This window comes from Silurus aristotelis, assembly GCF_946808225.1.
Source record: "Silurus aristotelis genome assembly, chromosome: 21".
In the NCBI taxonomy this organism is placed as follows: Eukaryota; Metazoa; Chordata; class Actinopteri; order Siluriformes; family Siluridae; genus Silurus; species Silurus aristotelis.
This window is the reverse complement of record NC_139594.1, coordinates 14,032,400-14,048,843: the sequence shown is the minus strand read 5'-3', so window position 1 is coordinate 14,048,843 and position 16,444 is coordinate 14,032,400. Positions and strand designations below refer to the sequence as shown.

The window sequence follows — 16,444 nt, the reverse complement described above, 5'->3', positions numbered from 1 at the left end:
ACGCACACACACAGATAGGCCGACGGCTCGGCAGTTTGAGGTGCAACAAGGTGAGAAGCTGGATGTTAGCGTTCTGCATGCCACACTCCATCTGCCTGAGACACTGCCAGCACTGACTCTATACTACCTATCAGTTTGTCATCTTAGACAATGGTCATTAAGTTATCAGACTCCTAGATAGACTGACTCATACTGGTGTCTTTAAAAAACATTTTAATCACTACCTAAGTTTTAAAATCGTGACTTACCTCTAAGAAAATAGTAACTGTAAAAAATTCTAAATTATTTTTTGTTGAAAAAAGAAAAAAAAAAAATAGAGAGACTAATAGTACTATAGATACTGACTGAAGTTTCCCTCAATACATCTTCTGATTCATATGTTTACTGGCAGCTGTTAGTGATTTTAAAGCAAAATGCTGATTAAGTCACACAATATTACTATTTGAAAGACATAGACACAGACATCACACACACACAAACACACACACAAATGCTCTTGTGATCTGGACACATCATGCTCAAACAAGCAGAAGTATGCATAGCTGGCCTCTATATTAACCCTTATGAAATGTCTTTTTTTTAATTTTTTTATAATTAATACATTGTCACAGTAGTAATTAAAAAACATCATTCCTATTCATACCACACACCATTAACTTACTGTTTTGGACACACACACAATCCCACACACACACACACACACACACACACACACACACACACACACACACACACACACACACACACACACACACACATACACACACATACACACACACCCATATATGTGATATTCAGTATGAAATACTTGACTACACAATATACAGTCTGAAGATGGCTACAGATGTATGTAAAAATGTATGTGAATGAATTTCATGTTGAAAAACGGAAAAAGTACACATCTCTATTGCAAACACCATCATGAATAATTGGGCGCAATGAAAACTAGATTAACACTATGGGAATTAGCTTTGAAAACTCATCATGGGTGTCTAAGATGTAAAACTACCTAACTATTCATGCTACTTGTTGAAAACACATGGCCAGTAGGTAGCAATAAGTAGATGTGTTGGATGAAGATGACAAATGATGATTATGATGATGATGATGATGATATGATTACAGGCATGTTGTGAATTGCATGTTAGGATTTCACTCCATGCTTATTAAAATCAAAAACGTTACGTCGAAACAAACCTGTGAGATTTACGAAGATGGTGATGGATGTCAAAAACAAGTGACAGGCAACACACAACATGCAGCACTCACACAGTCACACACATCGCTCTGTAGAAATTTCTTCGGAGGTGTAAAACCAGTCACGAAAACAACCACTGAAAGTGGCGCATCAGAAGCACCGTTTCGATGCAAGCACTTTGCTTTCGAGAGCTCGCTATGGCAGAGTGCAATTCTCGCTTTGGGTCTACCTTTCGTTTCTCCTCTTTGGCCAGTTGTTCTTCGAGATGTTGAAGCTGAGCAGCAGAGCGGTCACACATCTGGCTGTAGGTAGATTTCAGTTCATCCAGCTGGGATGTTACTTGGGCACACTCTTCAGGGGACAATCTAAGGATAGAGGGGGATGTCATAGTCATATTCACAAACAGCCAGTGTGGCTGCAGGATTTCATTCTGACCAAACAATTCATATTTTAAATAATTTGTTGTTGGTATTGTAACTATTAATAGGGTCGTCTCCTTTTGATTGGAATAAAAACCTGCATTTGCATTGGTTCTGTGCAGATACTGCAAAAAGATACTAGACATTAATAGTATCTAGTGTCCATTTAGTCTATGTAGATAGATAGATAGATAGATAGATAGATAGATAGATAGATAGATAGATAGATAGATAGATAGATAGATAGATAGATAGATAGATAGATAGATAGATAGATAGATAGATAGATAGAGTGTATGCACAATATAAGTAAGACAAAATGTCCAATTCAATAAATTTCTATTTGTGTAGTGTTTTTGACAATGGACTGTAATTGTAAGTTTTGGGAAAAACTCCCTGATAGCATGAGGAAAAACCCTTGAGAGGAACCAGACTCAAAAGGGAACCTGTGGGAGGTTATAGGTGAATAACTGCAACCTGTGGTCCTGTCTTTCGAGACGGGGGCTGCTATAATCAGCTCCCACAAGCACAGTGCCATTAAAACAGAAGATTTTTACTAAAGTAAAATACATGAAAATGATTTATTTATTGTATAGAATACAGTATCATTGCCCTTTACTCCACAATAGCTTTACGGCACTGCAGTGTACCACAATTGTTCTGGGTTTTTTTTGCCATTTATCGATGAAGGTTTTGTGTTGCACATGTGTACTTTAAATATTTTGTGTTGTCTCATGTCTCATTTAATTTTGTACTGTATCAGCTATTAGCAGGTGATTTGAAAAATCGCAACCACATATATTGAATTTACATTTGTACCTGAGAATTGCTACTCTGATCCAATCCAATGTGCAGTAGTCAAAACAGAATTCTTATTCACAATATGCTCCTACTAAACATCTGTTCATGTCAGTACACTCACGACTGTCTGCCTTTACACTTCTATACATTACATACTGTAATGATTTATAATATCACTATTCAGTGTCTGAATCCTCTCCGGGTTTCTTCTGCAAGTCATCTCGGAGTTATTCTTCACACAGTCACCTCTGGCTTATTCAATAAGATCTAAATCTACATCTGTTTTTGCTGGACAGCAGCTTTGTGACAGGAGTTGTTAAATATTGTAAATGCTCATCATCTACATATAACCGAATAAAAAAAAAAATTAAGGACCCTTGTTATACCATTAATACATGCATATAATGTGTTAAGGTACTATACTCACTTGCTGGCTTGTTTTGAACGGAGAAAAGCTTGTGTGCTTCTGATTGCTTCGCCAACTTCTTCTCTTCTCGAAGCTAGCTGCTCGTGGGTCGCCTGAAATAGAGAAAAGTAAACCACCTCCAAAATCACCATGTAATTTGAAATGCGCTTATTCCAGGGTAAAAGTGAGTGATCTCTTCAGACCTGCTGGGCAGCAAGCGATGTCTCAGCTGGTCCAGCAGCTCTCTCCTGATGTCCCTTAACCCAACCTAAAAGGTCTGAGACCTGACCCACACAGGCTTGTCTCTCTTCCTCGACTTGTTTCTACAAGACAAGAACAAGCATTTACTTCTAACCTGTCAAAAACCTATAGAAAACAAATAATTAGCTTGTCCAGATTAAAGTCATACCTCTTCTTCCTCAAGTCTCCGCAGTGCATCACTGATGTATTTGACATGTTGTGTTGTCAGTGTCACCAGAGCCGTGTATCGAGTGCGAAGATCCATGAACTACACGAACAAAAAATATGTAGCATTACAGTAGAACTTAGAAGTTAACCCTAAATACATATTATATACATATATACATACACATATATATATATATATATATATATATATATATATGCTCCAGATTCTACTGCTTGGATTTTCATACATTGAAAGAAATTTTCCTTTTCCATAGTTTCCAAAAAAAAGTCTATCACCATCAAATTTCCTAGTTTTTGTGCATCACAGTCAGACACATGTCGTAAGTCTTTTGCCGTCAAAATTCAATCAAAAATGTGCTTTCTATTTTAACTGCTTATTTGAAATACTCAGCTCGGTTCACTGGTTATTATGGGCACAGTGTAGATCTCGTGCCATTAAAAAAAAAAGTTTCTCTCTTCTAACACATGGGTCACCACGCATGCATGATCAAACGCACACAAGCTACTGATAAAATCCAGCGGGCTAAGTGACTGCACTTATTTTTGTGAGTCAGCCTTTTCCAAAATTAAGATTATTATGTACAAATACCGTTCCACCGTGACGGATGATCATTTGGAAGTCTGCTGGAGGCTGATGTAACCCTGGCTGACTCCATTCAGTGCAAATCATCAGAGTAAAGTAGTGACCATAAATGTACTGAATTGTATTGTGTCATAAGGGTTCGTACAGATATACAAGGTACGGCAACATATATTGCATACATAAAGTAGGGCTGTCAATCGAATAAAATATTTAATCGTGATTAATCGCACCATTGTCATGAGTTAAATCACGATTAATCGCAACTTAAGCGCACATTTTTATCTGATCAGATTTAGAATCAGGTTTATTGGCCAAGTGTGTTGACACACAAGGAATTCGGTTCCAGCTGTTAGTGACTCTCAAAGCACAGACATAAATAAAAAAACTATACATTCAGCTTGGACTATACAAGACAAAACAGACAAGACAAGACAAGACAATACAGACCGTGTGAGTATTAAATAGGGATACAGATTATATGACGGATCATATATAAATGTACCCTAAATAAATACTTTTCAAGTTTTTAAAACTCAAATCAACATGGGTATGGACAAATATGGATGCTTTATGCAAATGTATGTTTATTATTACTGAAACCAGACTCAACATAGAGCATGAAGACAAAATATCCATGTAAATGTTTTAAAGTAATTATGGCGTTTAAAGTTCATCAGGACACCAAAGGGAACTTTTGCTATGTTCGGTTTTAACTGCCGGCTGTGGGCATTATGTGTTTTTTTTGGTCTGGGGAATAGGAATAAACAGTATGTCTCTGATCTATTACCGCAGTAGATGGCGGCGACGATTTACCTAAGAATGCAAACCACTATTAAAGAAGAAGGAGAAGGAGAAGAAGAAGAAGAAGAAGAAGGGCGGTTTTTGATTTAAGACGTCAGTAAAAAAATGTTTAGTGATTAAATAATTTTTTTATATCTAAGTAAGGAAAGGATGTTGTGAATAAATGTGTGTTGTGTTGGAGGTTTTAATTTAGCTTTTTTTTGTATTTATATTTTTAGTAAAAACGGTCCAACAGAAATGCGAGCTCCGTTAATCGCGCTTTAATAAAATTAGTGTCGTAAAAAATGAATTTGTGTTCACGTGTTATTAACGTGTTCATTCTGACAGCCCTAATATAAAGTATACTCAGTATAAATATATTAATAAATATAAATTGAGCATTTTCTGAAGTAGGTAGATGATTTGAACATTTTAAAAGTAGCTTGCAAGCCGGAAAGCTGTGAGCACCCCTGGTGTAGAGCATTCTTTCAAAGTGAAAAGTAAAAAGAAAGAAATGCATGAACCCTATCAAATTAATCTGATTTATGCACCCTTTTTAAATTAGAATACTAACATTATTTGAAAAACCACAGTAGATGGCGATAACGCTTTACATAAGAATGCGAACTGCCAATAAAGACAAAAAAGAAGAAAAATCATGGTGGTAATTTGAGACTTGGCATGTCAGTAAAACAATGTTTAGTGATTAAAAAAAGAACAGAAATGCGAGCTCCGTTAATCGGAAATAAATAAATAAATAAATAAATAAATAAATAAATAAATAAATAAATAAATAAATAAATAAATAAATAAATAAATAATAGACATAATTGTAGTGATATAAACGTAACTGTGGACACCAGAACAATCGTTTTGTGCCATAAAGCATTGTTTGAATTTACTAAATCTGCTCTCCATTCCATTCCCTTTATCCTCTCATACCTCTTGTGTTATAGCATCTGAGGAAGAATGCATTCTCCTCCTTTTCACTGGGGACTTCTGTGTCGATTCCACAAAAGCTCTAAATGTCATCAGCTGCAGTTCATAGTCCTGATGGAAAACAGAGAGGCACAGTGCCTTGTCAGACAAACACTTGAAAACTATTTGAACTCAGTTGTCTACAGACACAATTTGATGAAAAACGTGTTCCTGTAGTCCTGCCAAAACGAGCTCAGACCAAAGTCATTCCGTCTCAGCACTTACCTTGACAGCAGTGCAGTAGTGTTTAGAGTAGGTCTGGCACGCGTCCAGTTTTTCGTGGTTCCGTTCAATTTCAGCCACCAAAGCCTGCGGGAGTGAACGGAGAAGTCAGTCTGAGTAAAACAGATTACAGCTTAAAAGCAAAAACATCTCTGAAGCTGGGACCCACGGTCTGCTGGGCGAGCTGCTCAGACAGGGCTTTGCTGTCAGTCTGCTCGGGCTGAGTGTTCTCCTGTTTCTCTGTCGTCTCTTCGATCCAGCGGATAAGACCGGAGTGACCGTCTCTGTACTGCTGCAGCACTGAGCTGATCATCTCCAGATCTGCTTGCCTACAGAAAACATGTATTCAAATGGTTCACATATGTTTGTTCATGAAAATTCATGCTTTTCTATTTCATTATGTCTCTACAAGGCCGGGAGCTTACCGTGTCTCCATTTGCCTGCATATTCCATTCCATCTCTCTGTAAGCTGCAGGGCTTTCTCCTGGTAGCGCTCCAGCTCAGGACTGCGTTCGGCGTGCAGCTGACTGAGCTGGGAACCTGCTTCGTGTGCCCGCTGCACCTCCAAGCTCAGAGACAGGAAGATGTGGTCCTGCTCTTTCATCTCTGAATGCCATTTCTGGAAAAGGAATTAAAAAGCATTTCATTTATCGATAATCATCAATAATGGAGAAAAGCACTGCACCTCACTGATAAAACTGGATACAAAACAAATATATCTGTTTGTAGAAGCGTTTCACCAGAAACTTAACATGGGACAATTGTATGGGCAATTAGCATTTATAATAGGGAGATGTGCAGACCTGCAGTAACAACAGGGGAATAAAGTTGATCAGTCACAACATGGAAAGAGTAGTGTAAGCCAGACTTAGAAAAGAGGTGACCATCTGTGAGCAACAGTATGGTTTTATGCTGAGGAAGAGCACCAGACGCATATTTGCTTTGAGAGAAGTATGTGAGGTGGTGCAGGACATGTATGAGGACCGTGTGACAGCAGTGAAGTGTGCAGTAGAAACGACAGACTGGACGACAGACTCTGAGCCTTTTCCTGTTTTACAGTGGTGATGGACAGGTTGACGGACGAGGTCAGACAGGAGTCTCCTGAGACTATGATGTTTGCAGATGATATTGTGATTTGTGGTGAGAGTAGGGAGCAGGTTGAGAAGAGCCTGGAGAGGTGGAGGTACGCGCTGGAGAGAAGGGGAATGAAAGTCAGTAGGAGTAAGACAGAGTACATGTGTGTGAATAAAAGGAAGAGCAGTGGAGTGATGTGGTTGCAGGGAGAAGAGGTGGAGAAGGTGAAGGAGTTCAGGTACCTGGTCAACAGTGCAAAGTAATGGAGAGTGTGTTAGAGAAGTGAAGAAAAGAGTGCAGGCAGGGTGGAGTGGGTGGAGAAGAGTGATAGCAGGAGTGATTTGTGATAGAAGAGTATCTGCAAGAGTGAAAGGGAAAGTTTATAGGACTGTGGTGAGACCTGTGATGTTGTATGGTTTAGAGACAGTGTCATTGAGTAAAAGACAGGGGGTGGAGCTGGAGGTAACAGAGCTGAAGAAGTTGAGGTTTTTGTTGGGAGTGACGAGGATGAGCAGGATTAGATATGAGTTTATTAGAGGGACAGCGCATGTAGAACGTTTTGGAGACAAGGTGAGGGAGGAGAGATTGAGATGGTTTGAACATGTGCAGAGGAGGGACATGGGGTATATCAGTAGGAGAATCCTGAGGATGGAGCTACCAGGAAGAAGGAAAAGAGAAAGACCAAGGAGGAGGTTTATGGATGTAGTGAGGGAAGACATGCGGTAGTTGGGTTGAAAGAGGCAGATGTAGAGTACAGAGGGGTATGGCAGCTGATACGCTGTGGCAACCCCAAATGGCAGAAGCTGAAAATAGAAAAAGAGAAGAAGGAGGGATGTGCATCTCCAAAGCCGATGCAATTTGCATCTTGATGCATAACCAAGGATACAATACGTTGGAGTTACAAGTGAAGCAGCTACCGATGAGATGTGATCTGATTTCGATTTGATTCAACGCAATGCAATTCAATGTGATATGATGAAATGGGAAAAATGTTATGCTATGCAATTCAATATGGTGCAGACAGATTACTTTTATTTACAGACAGCAAATCATAGATTTACTTAAGTGCCTTCTGACTTCTAACACATGGTCCTTTGTAATGAAAAAAATAAAAATAAAAAAATCAATAAACCCAAAGGTTTTTTCCTGTTTTGTTACCAGGAAGATGCAGCTCTACCTCTGCCATCAGACAGAGTTACATACATGGAAAGACAGAACCAACAGAAAAGCACTTTGTGTATGTTAGTGTTACTCACCTTTATCTGTTCTCTTAAGGTTTGGATGGCAGTGGTATCAGCAGGAACTATATCCTCCTCACTCAATCGTCCCTCATACTTCTTCACCTGACTCTCAGCAGCCTGTAAGCTTTTCATCAGGACATCTACCTTTTTGAGTCTGACAGAAGAGTGGGAAAATTAGAGCACTGACTAGGGTGTGTATTGAGAAAAAGCAGAGACTGTGTATGTACTGACTTGTGCAGGTAGACAGAGGAAAGAGAGTTGAGTCGCTCAAATTTCTCCACAGTCAGATTAAGCTCGGAGCGAAGCACAGGCACACTAGTGGAGGATGGCTTCTCCTCGAAGAAGCTCACGCAGCGACGAGACACGTCGCCCAGGTCCGACTGCAGGTTTTTCAGATGCTCTTGCAGCTTCTGGACAATAAATACAATGCCATTGTGCTGTCGCTCACCCCACTTATTATTTAAGACCCACTGAATTTACAATTGTAAAACAACCAGAACAGAATTTCTCGGCCAGAAGGTGGCGCTATTAAGTGTCTTATTGCTTACCTCTTGCTCAGCGATATGAACGGCTGCTCCTGCACCGTCTCCTGAAACACCACTAGGAGGCGAAGCCTGCATGCCAGTCATCAGCTTCTGCTCTGCCTCCTGCAGATGAGCCTTTATGCTCTGCAGCTCTGAGAGGTAGGAGCGTGAGACTGACTCGTCCTTCTCGACTGAAGGAAACAGTGAGACAAACAGGAGCATTAATGCGATAAAATGGTGCTCATGAGTTATATACTAATGAAGAACTTTAGTTGTGGGGTTAATTAATTACCTGACAGACTAGTAAAATACTAATATAATATGATTGGTCAAATAAATATTTTTGCCTGAAAACAAACATGAAAATGGTCTGCTGCTCTATCATCATATACCCAATATGATATACCCAATCTTTATTTATATATATATATATATATATATATATATATATATATATATATATATATATATATATATATATATATATATATATGTGTGTGTTGAGTCTCAACAGAAAAAATGACATATATGCTACTGACTCTGTGCTGTTTTATGTCGTTCTACTGTCTCCATGAGTTCTGATACTACAGAATGAATCATCACTAATCCTGATTAGTGCTTATCCAGCTCGAAGTTTTATCAGCATGTGGTGCGTTTGTTTACCTGTCTCCATAGAGATCAGCAGTGCTTGGCAGTGTTCGTGGCATTTCTGCGCTCCCCGCTCGAGCTCGCGCCTCTCGGCCGCGGTAAACACGGCACTCTCGCGGCTGTCTCCCAGGAAATCGGCTAGGTGGGCGTCCAGGTGATCCAGCGCCTGCTGTCTGTCTGATGGAGTCTGGAAGCACACCTAAACAAACAGAAATACTCAGTCAGGGACATCATCTAAAAAGTTCCTACAGTAAAGCAGGTTGAGTGAACTGCTGTCGAAAATAGTCACCGTGTCCAAAGTCCAGGACGAGATGTTGCTGATGTCCTTCTGTAGATAATGCCAGGACACCACACTCTTCATGTTCATGTGCAGCTGGTGCCATAAAGACATCACGTTCTGGTATAGCTGCTCCGTTCTAAGTGCACAAAACAGGAGAAGTGCTTTAGTAGCGCAAAACGGGCCTTAGGTAAATATTCCAAGTGGCTTTGAAAGCTGTAGTTTTATGAATTAATATCGTTATTTCTGTTTCTTTTGTCAAGCTTTAACATAAAAGATGAGAACACAAAAAGTGACAAATACATCTTCAGTGGTATACACAGCATGTCATTAGGAACAAAACCCTTTTGCGTGAGGGTCTTTACCTGCTGGCAGCGTCAATAGCCTCCTGGTTGGGTGGCGGAACTGTGAAACACACTGACGGCACCATGGCCTCGTTTCCCGTCGGACTAATGATCTTCCACTTCGTCCTCTGCGAGTTATCCTCTAACACACACTCTTCTCCTTTACTAACCGTGATCTAAAAGTGAGATTGAGAGAGACAGAGGGAGAGAAATGGATATATGGGGGAAAGAGGAAGGTAGAGGAGGTAGGTAAAAAGGGTTTTGAAAAATTATAAAAATAAAAAAAAAGCAGAAATGAAAAATGTGAAGTATAAATCAAATGAAATGAGATAATGTAAAGCAAAATGAAAAAAGAAATGAAATGTAAACGCTAATGGAAGCCGCATGGGAAACTAAACAGTAATATTGAATGAAAACAAGATTTCCTTTCTGTTTCCCTGATATGGATTCAGACACTTAACCTTTCGCTTGTCATCAGTTGAGATAAAGTTTATTCCTGCGTCTATTCCTCAATAGGGACATATTTATAAAAGAAATTAGAGGCAGGGGAAATTGTGGTGGCCGATCCACCCCTTTATTCTGCCCACTACACACTGGCATGAGAAATCAGAAAGCTACCATCTGTCCGTGACCGTGGCTGACACACACGCACGCTATTCACGGATCGCAGTAATGTCACAACACTCGCCCCCGTTTTGCAGCTGATGGCCCACAATCTGCATGCTAAAGGATGTTTTCAGACTTTGATGACTCATAATTACTGACTTGCAATTACAATTAGGATGCTGTAAATTGCTATGTGAAAAATGAACATGTGTTTCAGAGAGTGAATCTGATGCTACTGTATGATCATGATTGGGAGGCAAACAGGAGGCATTAACTTTGCTGGATTTGGGCAGGATGTAACATAGCCAGGACAAAGAGCACAGGGCAGAGGAAAGAATGATGAGCAGTAGTAGTAGTACCTGTGAGTTGGCCTTGCCAGCCCCGACAACACAGAAGAGAAACACAAGAGAAATAAAAAAAAATAAATAAAAAAAAAAAAGGAGAGATTATGGGCAAAAATAGGAGGGAAGGGGGATGAGGGTAAAGAGAAAGGGAGATGAAAGGAAGGGAAAGGGAGGACAAAGATTAATTTTGGGCATTCTTAAGACCCTGCTTGAATAAAAAAATGGGATTATGGGTGGAAAAACAGATGAACTAATGTAACTAAAGACATGGTGAATGCCAGCCCGACTAAAATAGATTTCAAACATCACATCTTAATCATGAGGCCTAAAATTATTCACACACTCAGCTGTGGGCTAATGGGTGTCTGACGCATAATGTTGCAGGTGTGTTTTACTGCGTTAGCTCAGACAGTATTCACTGCACCTCCACCTGCACATGCCTCCGCTCCTGAATCGCTGAGTGCACATGCAGCGCACGCACACACACACACACACACACACACACACACACACACACACACACACACACACACACACACACACACACACACACACACACACAAGCAAGTTGCAAAGGCAAACAATTCAGTTCTTTGTCCATGACCAACTTACTTTTGCTGCTTGATATAGAAAGGGGATCTAATTCAATTTAAGTGATTTATGAAACATTTTATTCACACACATCAATTTCCCAATTACACAAACAACTAAAATGTCTAAAAAATTCACATCCAAGGATACAATCCGGTGCAAAAAGCTTGTATTCTCCAGTTTGAGACTGCACCTCATTGGCTTGGCCGAGCTCATTTATAATCTAATAATCTCAAATCAATCAATTTGAGATTCTTTTCAAAGCAAAAATCATCAGCAGTTTGCTACTAAAATGCCACTTTCAGAATAATGATTGCCCAAAATATAGACTTGTTGGTTTCACTACAACAAATGAAGCAGGTGAATGTATTCCAGAGTTTTTGTCAGAAAAGTGTTCGTCCTAACAGCAGGAGATTGCGAGACTGCCACAGCCTTCCATGGACAAGACACAAGGTAGCAAAACTGGCTGTTCTCTCAGAGTGGGAGGGACAGATTGATTGTTTTTCTACAGTCAAATGGAGAGATAGCAGACAGTCACAGGCATCCATGAGCTCATGGATGCAGAACAGAGCAGAAAACTTGTGCAATATCAATAAAAAAATATCTGGAAAAAGAAGTTTATGTTTTAAATCTAATTTTCTGTGGTTTGTGAAACACACGAAACAAACACAAACGCTCTATGCAGTGTTCGTGAAATCAGCTCTGTTTGCACAGCCGCATGTTCATGGGGCATTGAATAGAATAGAACGTTTTAAAAAAAACTTCTCACTACACCTGACAGCAGCAAGAACTATTTCTCCTATTGCAGAAAATAGAGAACATTTCCAGACAGTTCTTGAGCACTGGTATAAGACTTAGAGAGGACGGGAAGACATGTTGGTAAGCAATGAGCTGTGAACACAATGCGTCATAATGATTCACCACTGGGTTTGCAATGAGAGCTACAGTGCTCAAACGTTATGGAGAGTTAAATTCTACAGAGGTGCATTTCATTCAGCTGGATAGCAAAGGGCTCAAAATGCATGGCCCAAGCAGGACAGAATGAAAATCAGACATTTAAAAAAGAGAGAGAGAGAGAGAGAGAGAGAGAGAGAGAGAGAGAGAGAGAGAGAGAGAGAGAGAGAGAGATCAGCTCTTGGGAAAAGAGAGTGAATCAGTGAATCAATGATATGGGTCATACCTCTATTTGTTTGTAGTCACAGATGCTACGGATGGGCGTGGCAGTAGACAGTTCGCAGTCTGCGCTACGTGGGCGGAGCTGGACCACCATCTTGGCCCGCCCCACTAGGCTGGCCACTGAACTGCGGTACTCGATCAGCTGCTCCTTTTCCTCCTGTTAAAAATGTGTCACTTAATCAGCATATTGTTTTCCCCCTTAAATGATGACAAACAATACATTTAAACCCAGTAATATGGTCAGAGCTACAGTCAAGTTATGGACACTATTAAATAAAACGTAAAAATGTAAATCTTAAACTTTTTGATGCAATGCAGTTAACACAATGCTTTCACTGTATCTAGACTATCATTAATAATAATAATCTCTGTTTTAATCCTTAATCTGGTTTCCTGTCTGTGTGACCTGTTTCACATGGTGTTCCTGTTTCTGTGTTTCTCTGGTTTCCTCCCACCTTTTAAAAAACATCCCAGCAGGTGGACTTGCAACTCTAAATTACCCCTAGGTGTTGTTAAGTGTATGTGCTTGTGTGTGTATCGGTGTGTGAGTGCATGGGATTGTGATCTTGGTTTTCTTCCTTCTATTGCTTGAAAATGCTCAGGATCCATGACAATCTGTGGATAATTTCTTTCCTATAGACGAGTTCTACCGCCTGCTAATGTGTTAAAGTAATGTCCAGTGATCATTTATACTTCATTTCATTGCCTCTGTACTATTTTTGCATTAGTACACTGTTATTAGTACATTGTATTACATACCAATAGTATATATACTACATATATGATATACACGTCAAAATTAGGCAAATTCATTTCAACGGCGCAAATTTTATTAACGCATAATTAATGCATTTCTGCGACCATTTTTATTAAAACATAAATAAATAAATATGAAAGAGGGGAAATTAAAACCTTCAATGCAACACACACTTATTCATGACAACCCTTTTTTTACTTTGGTGGTGTGATTACTTTTTTTTATATTTTGTCTTCATGCTCTATGTTGAGTCTGGTTTCACTAATAATAAACATACATTTGCATAAAGCATTCATATTTGTCCATACCCATGTTGATCAGAGTATTAAAAACTTAAAAAAAAAAAAAAAGTATTAATTTAAGGTACATTTAGAACAGATAAACGAGTCACTCATTATCTAATTACAATCGTGTGATTAATCAGGATTACATATTTTAACCGATTACCACCCTAATATATACTAATGCATAATCACAGAAAAAACTAATCTAATCTAATTTAATATGATGTGGAAATAGTTTATATTTCCATTGACTCCACTAAAAGAACTTATTTTGCACTACAGGGTTATTAAACACACAACATTGCTCATTTTTTTCTACTAAATATTTAGTCAATTTATAGAAAAATCAATATTTCTCCACTTCTCTATTTTAAATAAATTAAAATAGAAAATTTAATCATAATTAAAACCATTCTTCAGAAACTGAGCATTTTAAGACATTTAAGCATCTCTACACACTGTAAAGGTCAATGTCCCCACAATAACTAGAAACCACACTCATTTTCTCTACTGCGGCTCTAATTGAATGTCTACCACCACCAAACAGGTCAAAGTAAACCAGTGATTCCTGTGTGAACATTAGCATAGGATTTTGTCTCAACAATGACAAATGAGCAAAACTGTAACTTTTTCACTGGCCTCCATGAGTTTGGGTAATCATTAAGAATTCATTACAGCGCTGGCTCTAAGAAAGCTGAGACAAATTGAGACAGTGCTAATGGCATTACAGCCCAGTCAGGAATTTTACAAGTGGTTTTGAGAGTCCTGAAAATGAATGCTGGTTTAGAGCTGAGTGGAGATCAAATGCCAAGGGGGTTTTTACCCAAACTGAGGTGTAAATTATAACCAGGCAGATTTCAGAGTCATGAAGCAAATGGAAAACTGTGTCAGGAAATCAGTCAGAAAGAGCAAAAGTGCTCATTTCTAAAGAACAAATTAAAAACAGCTGCACAGACATCTGTTGAAGGCGTTTAGAATTAGATGAATCTGTACCCTCAGTGAGAACTGTGGTCAGCAACAGAGACTCAAGATGTTTTAACAGCATGCTTTTTCTTCTAATTGCAACAAATCCAGACAAGAGCCTAGAACTACCAATATATAAATGTTAATATGATTAATAAGCATAATTTTTTCCAGGTTTTAGCTCAAATTTGGAAAGGAACAATCTCAGAGGCAGTACATTCCTGCATTTGGTGGAGGATTTTACACACTTTTTTTTTTCCATGCATAGCAAAAAAAACCCACAACATTTTTTCCTGAGTGTTTCCTTCCATTGTTGTCTATGAGACTATAAGATCAAGAAGTGAGCAGCCACCCACGAGATGCAAATGATCTGAGAATGACTAAACCTGGAGATGTCTCTGGAGAAAGTGGCTCGCAGCACAGAAAGTATTATGATTATTACCAAATGTAAACGCAAACCAAGTAATGCCAGGCTCACACTGTGGGATTTTTAAAGCCCTTTGCGATTCTTGCTTGTCTCACACAAGAAAAGGCTCAACCGAAGTTTTACGCCATCAACCCATGACACATTCAGACCTGCGTTCTCTCGCTAATGGTAGCTAGCAGAAAACAAAACAATCTGTAGCGTTAATACGATCAAAACCTCATACAAATACTCAGTTTCAATCCATAACTCAATACTCCTCTTGCTGTATTGTCCACTGTATTGTTGGATACAGGTCGAAGCGTCTTACGTTTTCATTGCGCAGTACAAAAACATACCCATTTTCAGACATTTCAGTGTGGATGAGCAACTTTTGGGAAACAATTTTAAAACCAAAGTGTAGATGCGAAGAGACAAAAACGCAGTTTTTAAATCGATCTGGATTAGCGTAGACGTAGCTTAGTTACAACGGTTCACTGCATTTACATTTATGTCACTTCCCTACATGACGCCTTTATCCAGAGCGGATAGCATCATTTTTACACACCTGAGAAGTTGAAGGTTAAGGGCCTTGCACAGCAGTGGCAGCTAGATGGTGCTGGAAATTGAACTCAAAACTTAACGATCAGAATTCACTTATCTTAACCACTGAGCAACCACTTCCCACATTTTGGCAGAGGCCCTCATCCAGAGAAACCATCTAGCATTCTCTTAACCTGATGGTCTTTAAAAGAATATACACAAGCTCATGTGCCCCCCTTTCTCACTGTACCATCTGCTGAGTGCTACTCAGGCCATCATATCTCCATATGTGGGTGCACTGGTGTGTGATCAGAGATAATAGTCTTACCATGGAGTCTTGCAGCAGGTCCTCCAGTTTGCCTAGTCTGCTGTTCTGGTCACAAGTGTACTGCCGCTTGATGGTGTCCTGAAGCTGTCGCAGGTACGTCTCACATTCTCGTGCATCACTCATGAACTAAGAACAGAATCGCCACGGTTACAATTGAGTATCGTTCAGTCAGATTTACATTTTAAAATATTTTCGGTTGACATAGTACCTGAAAGTAGGCAGTGTTGTCCTTGAGATGTTGCTCCACACATACACACAGCTGTCCAACCCATTGCCATTGTGTCTGTAAGGCAGCTCTGTAGGCCTGTGGTTAGAGAGCGGATTAGCACCGAGGCTAATAATAGCATAGCTTTTTTTTTTTTATCGGTACGAGCATTTCGATATTCATTTAATACATTAATAAGAATAATATGACACAGTTCTCTTATTAATGTAATTACATTTTAAATAATGCTGACTAAACACCTCACCTCTACTGTCTGTTTGGCTGGGTGGTTCTCTTGACAAAGCTGATCAGCAGTTTCC

General features: G+C 39.2%; 1 protein-coding gene across 17 annotated transcripts in view; it reads right to left on the bottom strand.

The window, feature by feature from the left end:
• The window catches only part of macf1a (microtubule actin crosslinking factor 1a), a 189,677-nt gene that overhangs the window by 68,289 nt on the left and 104,944 nt on the right, over positions 1-16,444 (bottom strand). For all 17 annotated transcript variants that reach the window (XM_083523443.1, XM_083523432.1, XM_083523434.1 and 14 more), the window contains 18 exons: positions 16,390-16,444; positions 16,128-16,223; positions 15,920-16,045; positions 12,646-12,798; positions 9,946-10,100; positions 9,593-9,719; positions 9,319-9,502; positions 8,680-8,846; positions 8,363-8,541; positions 8,147-8,285; positions 6,242-6,435; positions 5,986-6,145; positions 5,820-5,903; positions 5,559-5,666; positions 3,234-3,332; positions 3,028-3,147; positions 2,846-2,937; positions 1,428-1,563 (listed from right to left, as the gene is read on the bottom strand). The exon at positions 16,390-16,444 is cut by the window's right edge and continues 50 nt beyond it. In XM_083523443.1, coding sequence (XP_083379569.1) covers positions 1,428-1,563; positions 2,846-2,937; positions 3,028-3,147; positions 3,234-3,332; positions 5,559-5,666; positions 5,820-5,903; positions 5,986-6,145; positions 6,242-6,435; positions 8,147-8,285; positions 8,363-8,541; positions 8,680-8,846; positions 9,319-9,502; positions 9,593-9,719; positions 9,946-10,100; positions 12,646-12,798; positions 15,920-16,045; positions 16,128-16,223; positions 16,390-16,444 — 2,374 coding nt within the window. The remainder of the gene's footprint in view (positions 1-1,427; positions 1,564-2,845; positions 2,938-3,027; positions 3,148-3,233; positions 3,333-5,558; positions 5,667-5,819; positions 5,904-5,985; positions 6,146-6,241; positions 6,436-8,146; positions 8,286-8,362; positions 8,542-8,679; positions 8,847-9,318; positions 9,503-9,592; positions 9,720-9,945; positions 10,101-12,645; positions 12,799-15,919; positions 16,046-16,127; positions 16,224-16,389) is intronic.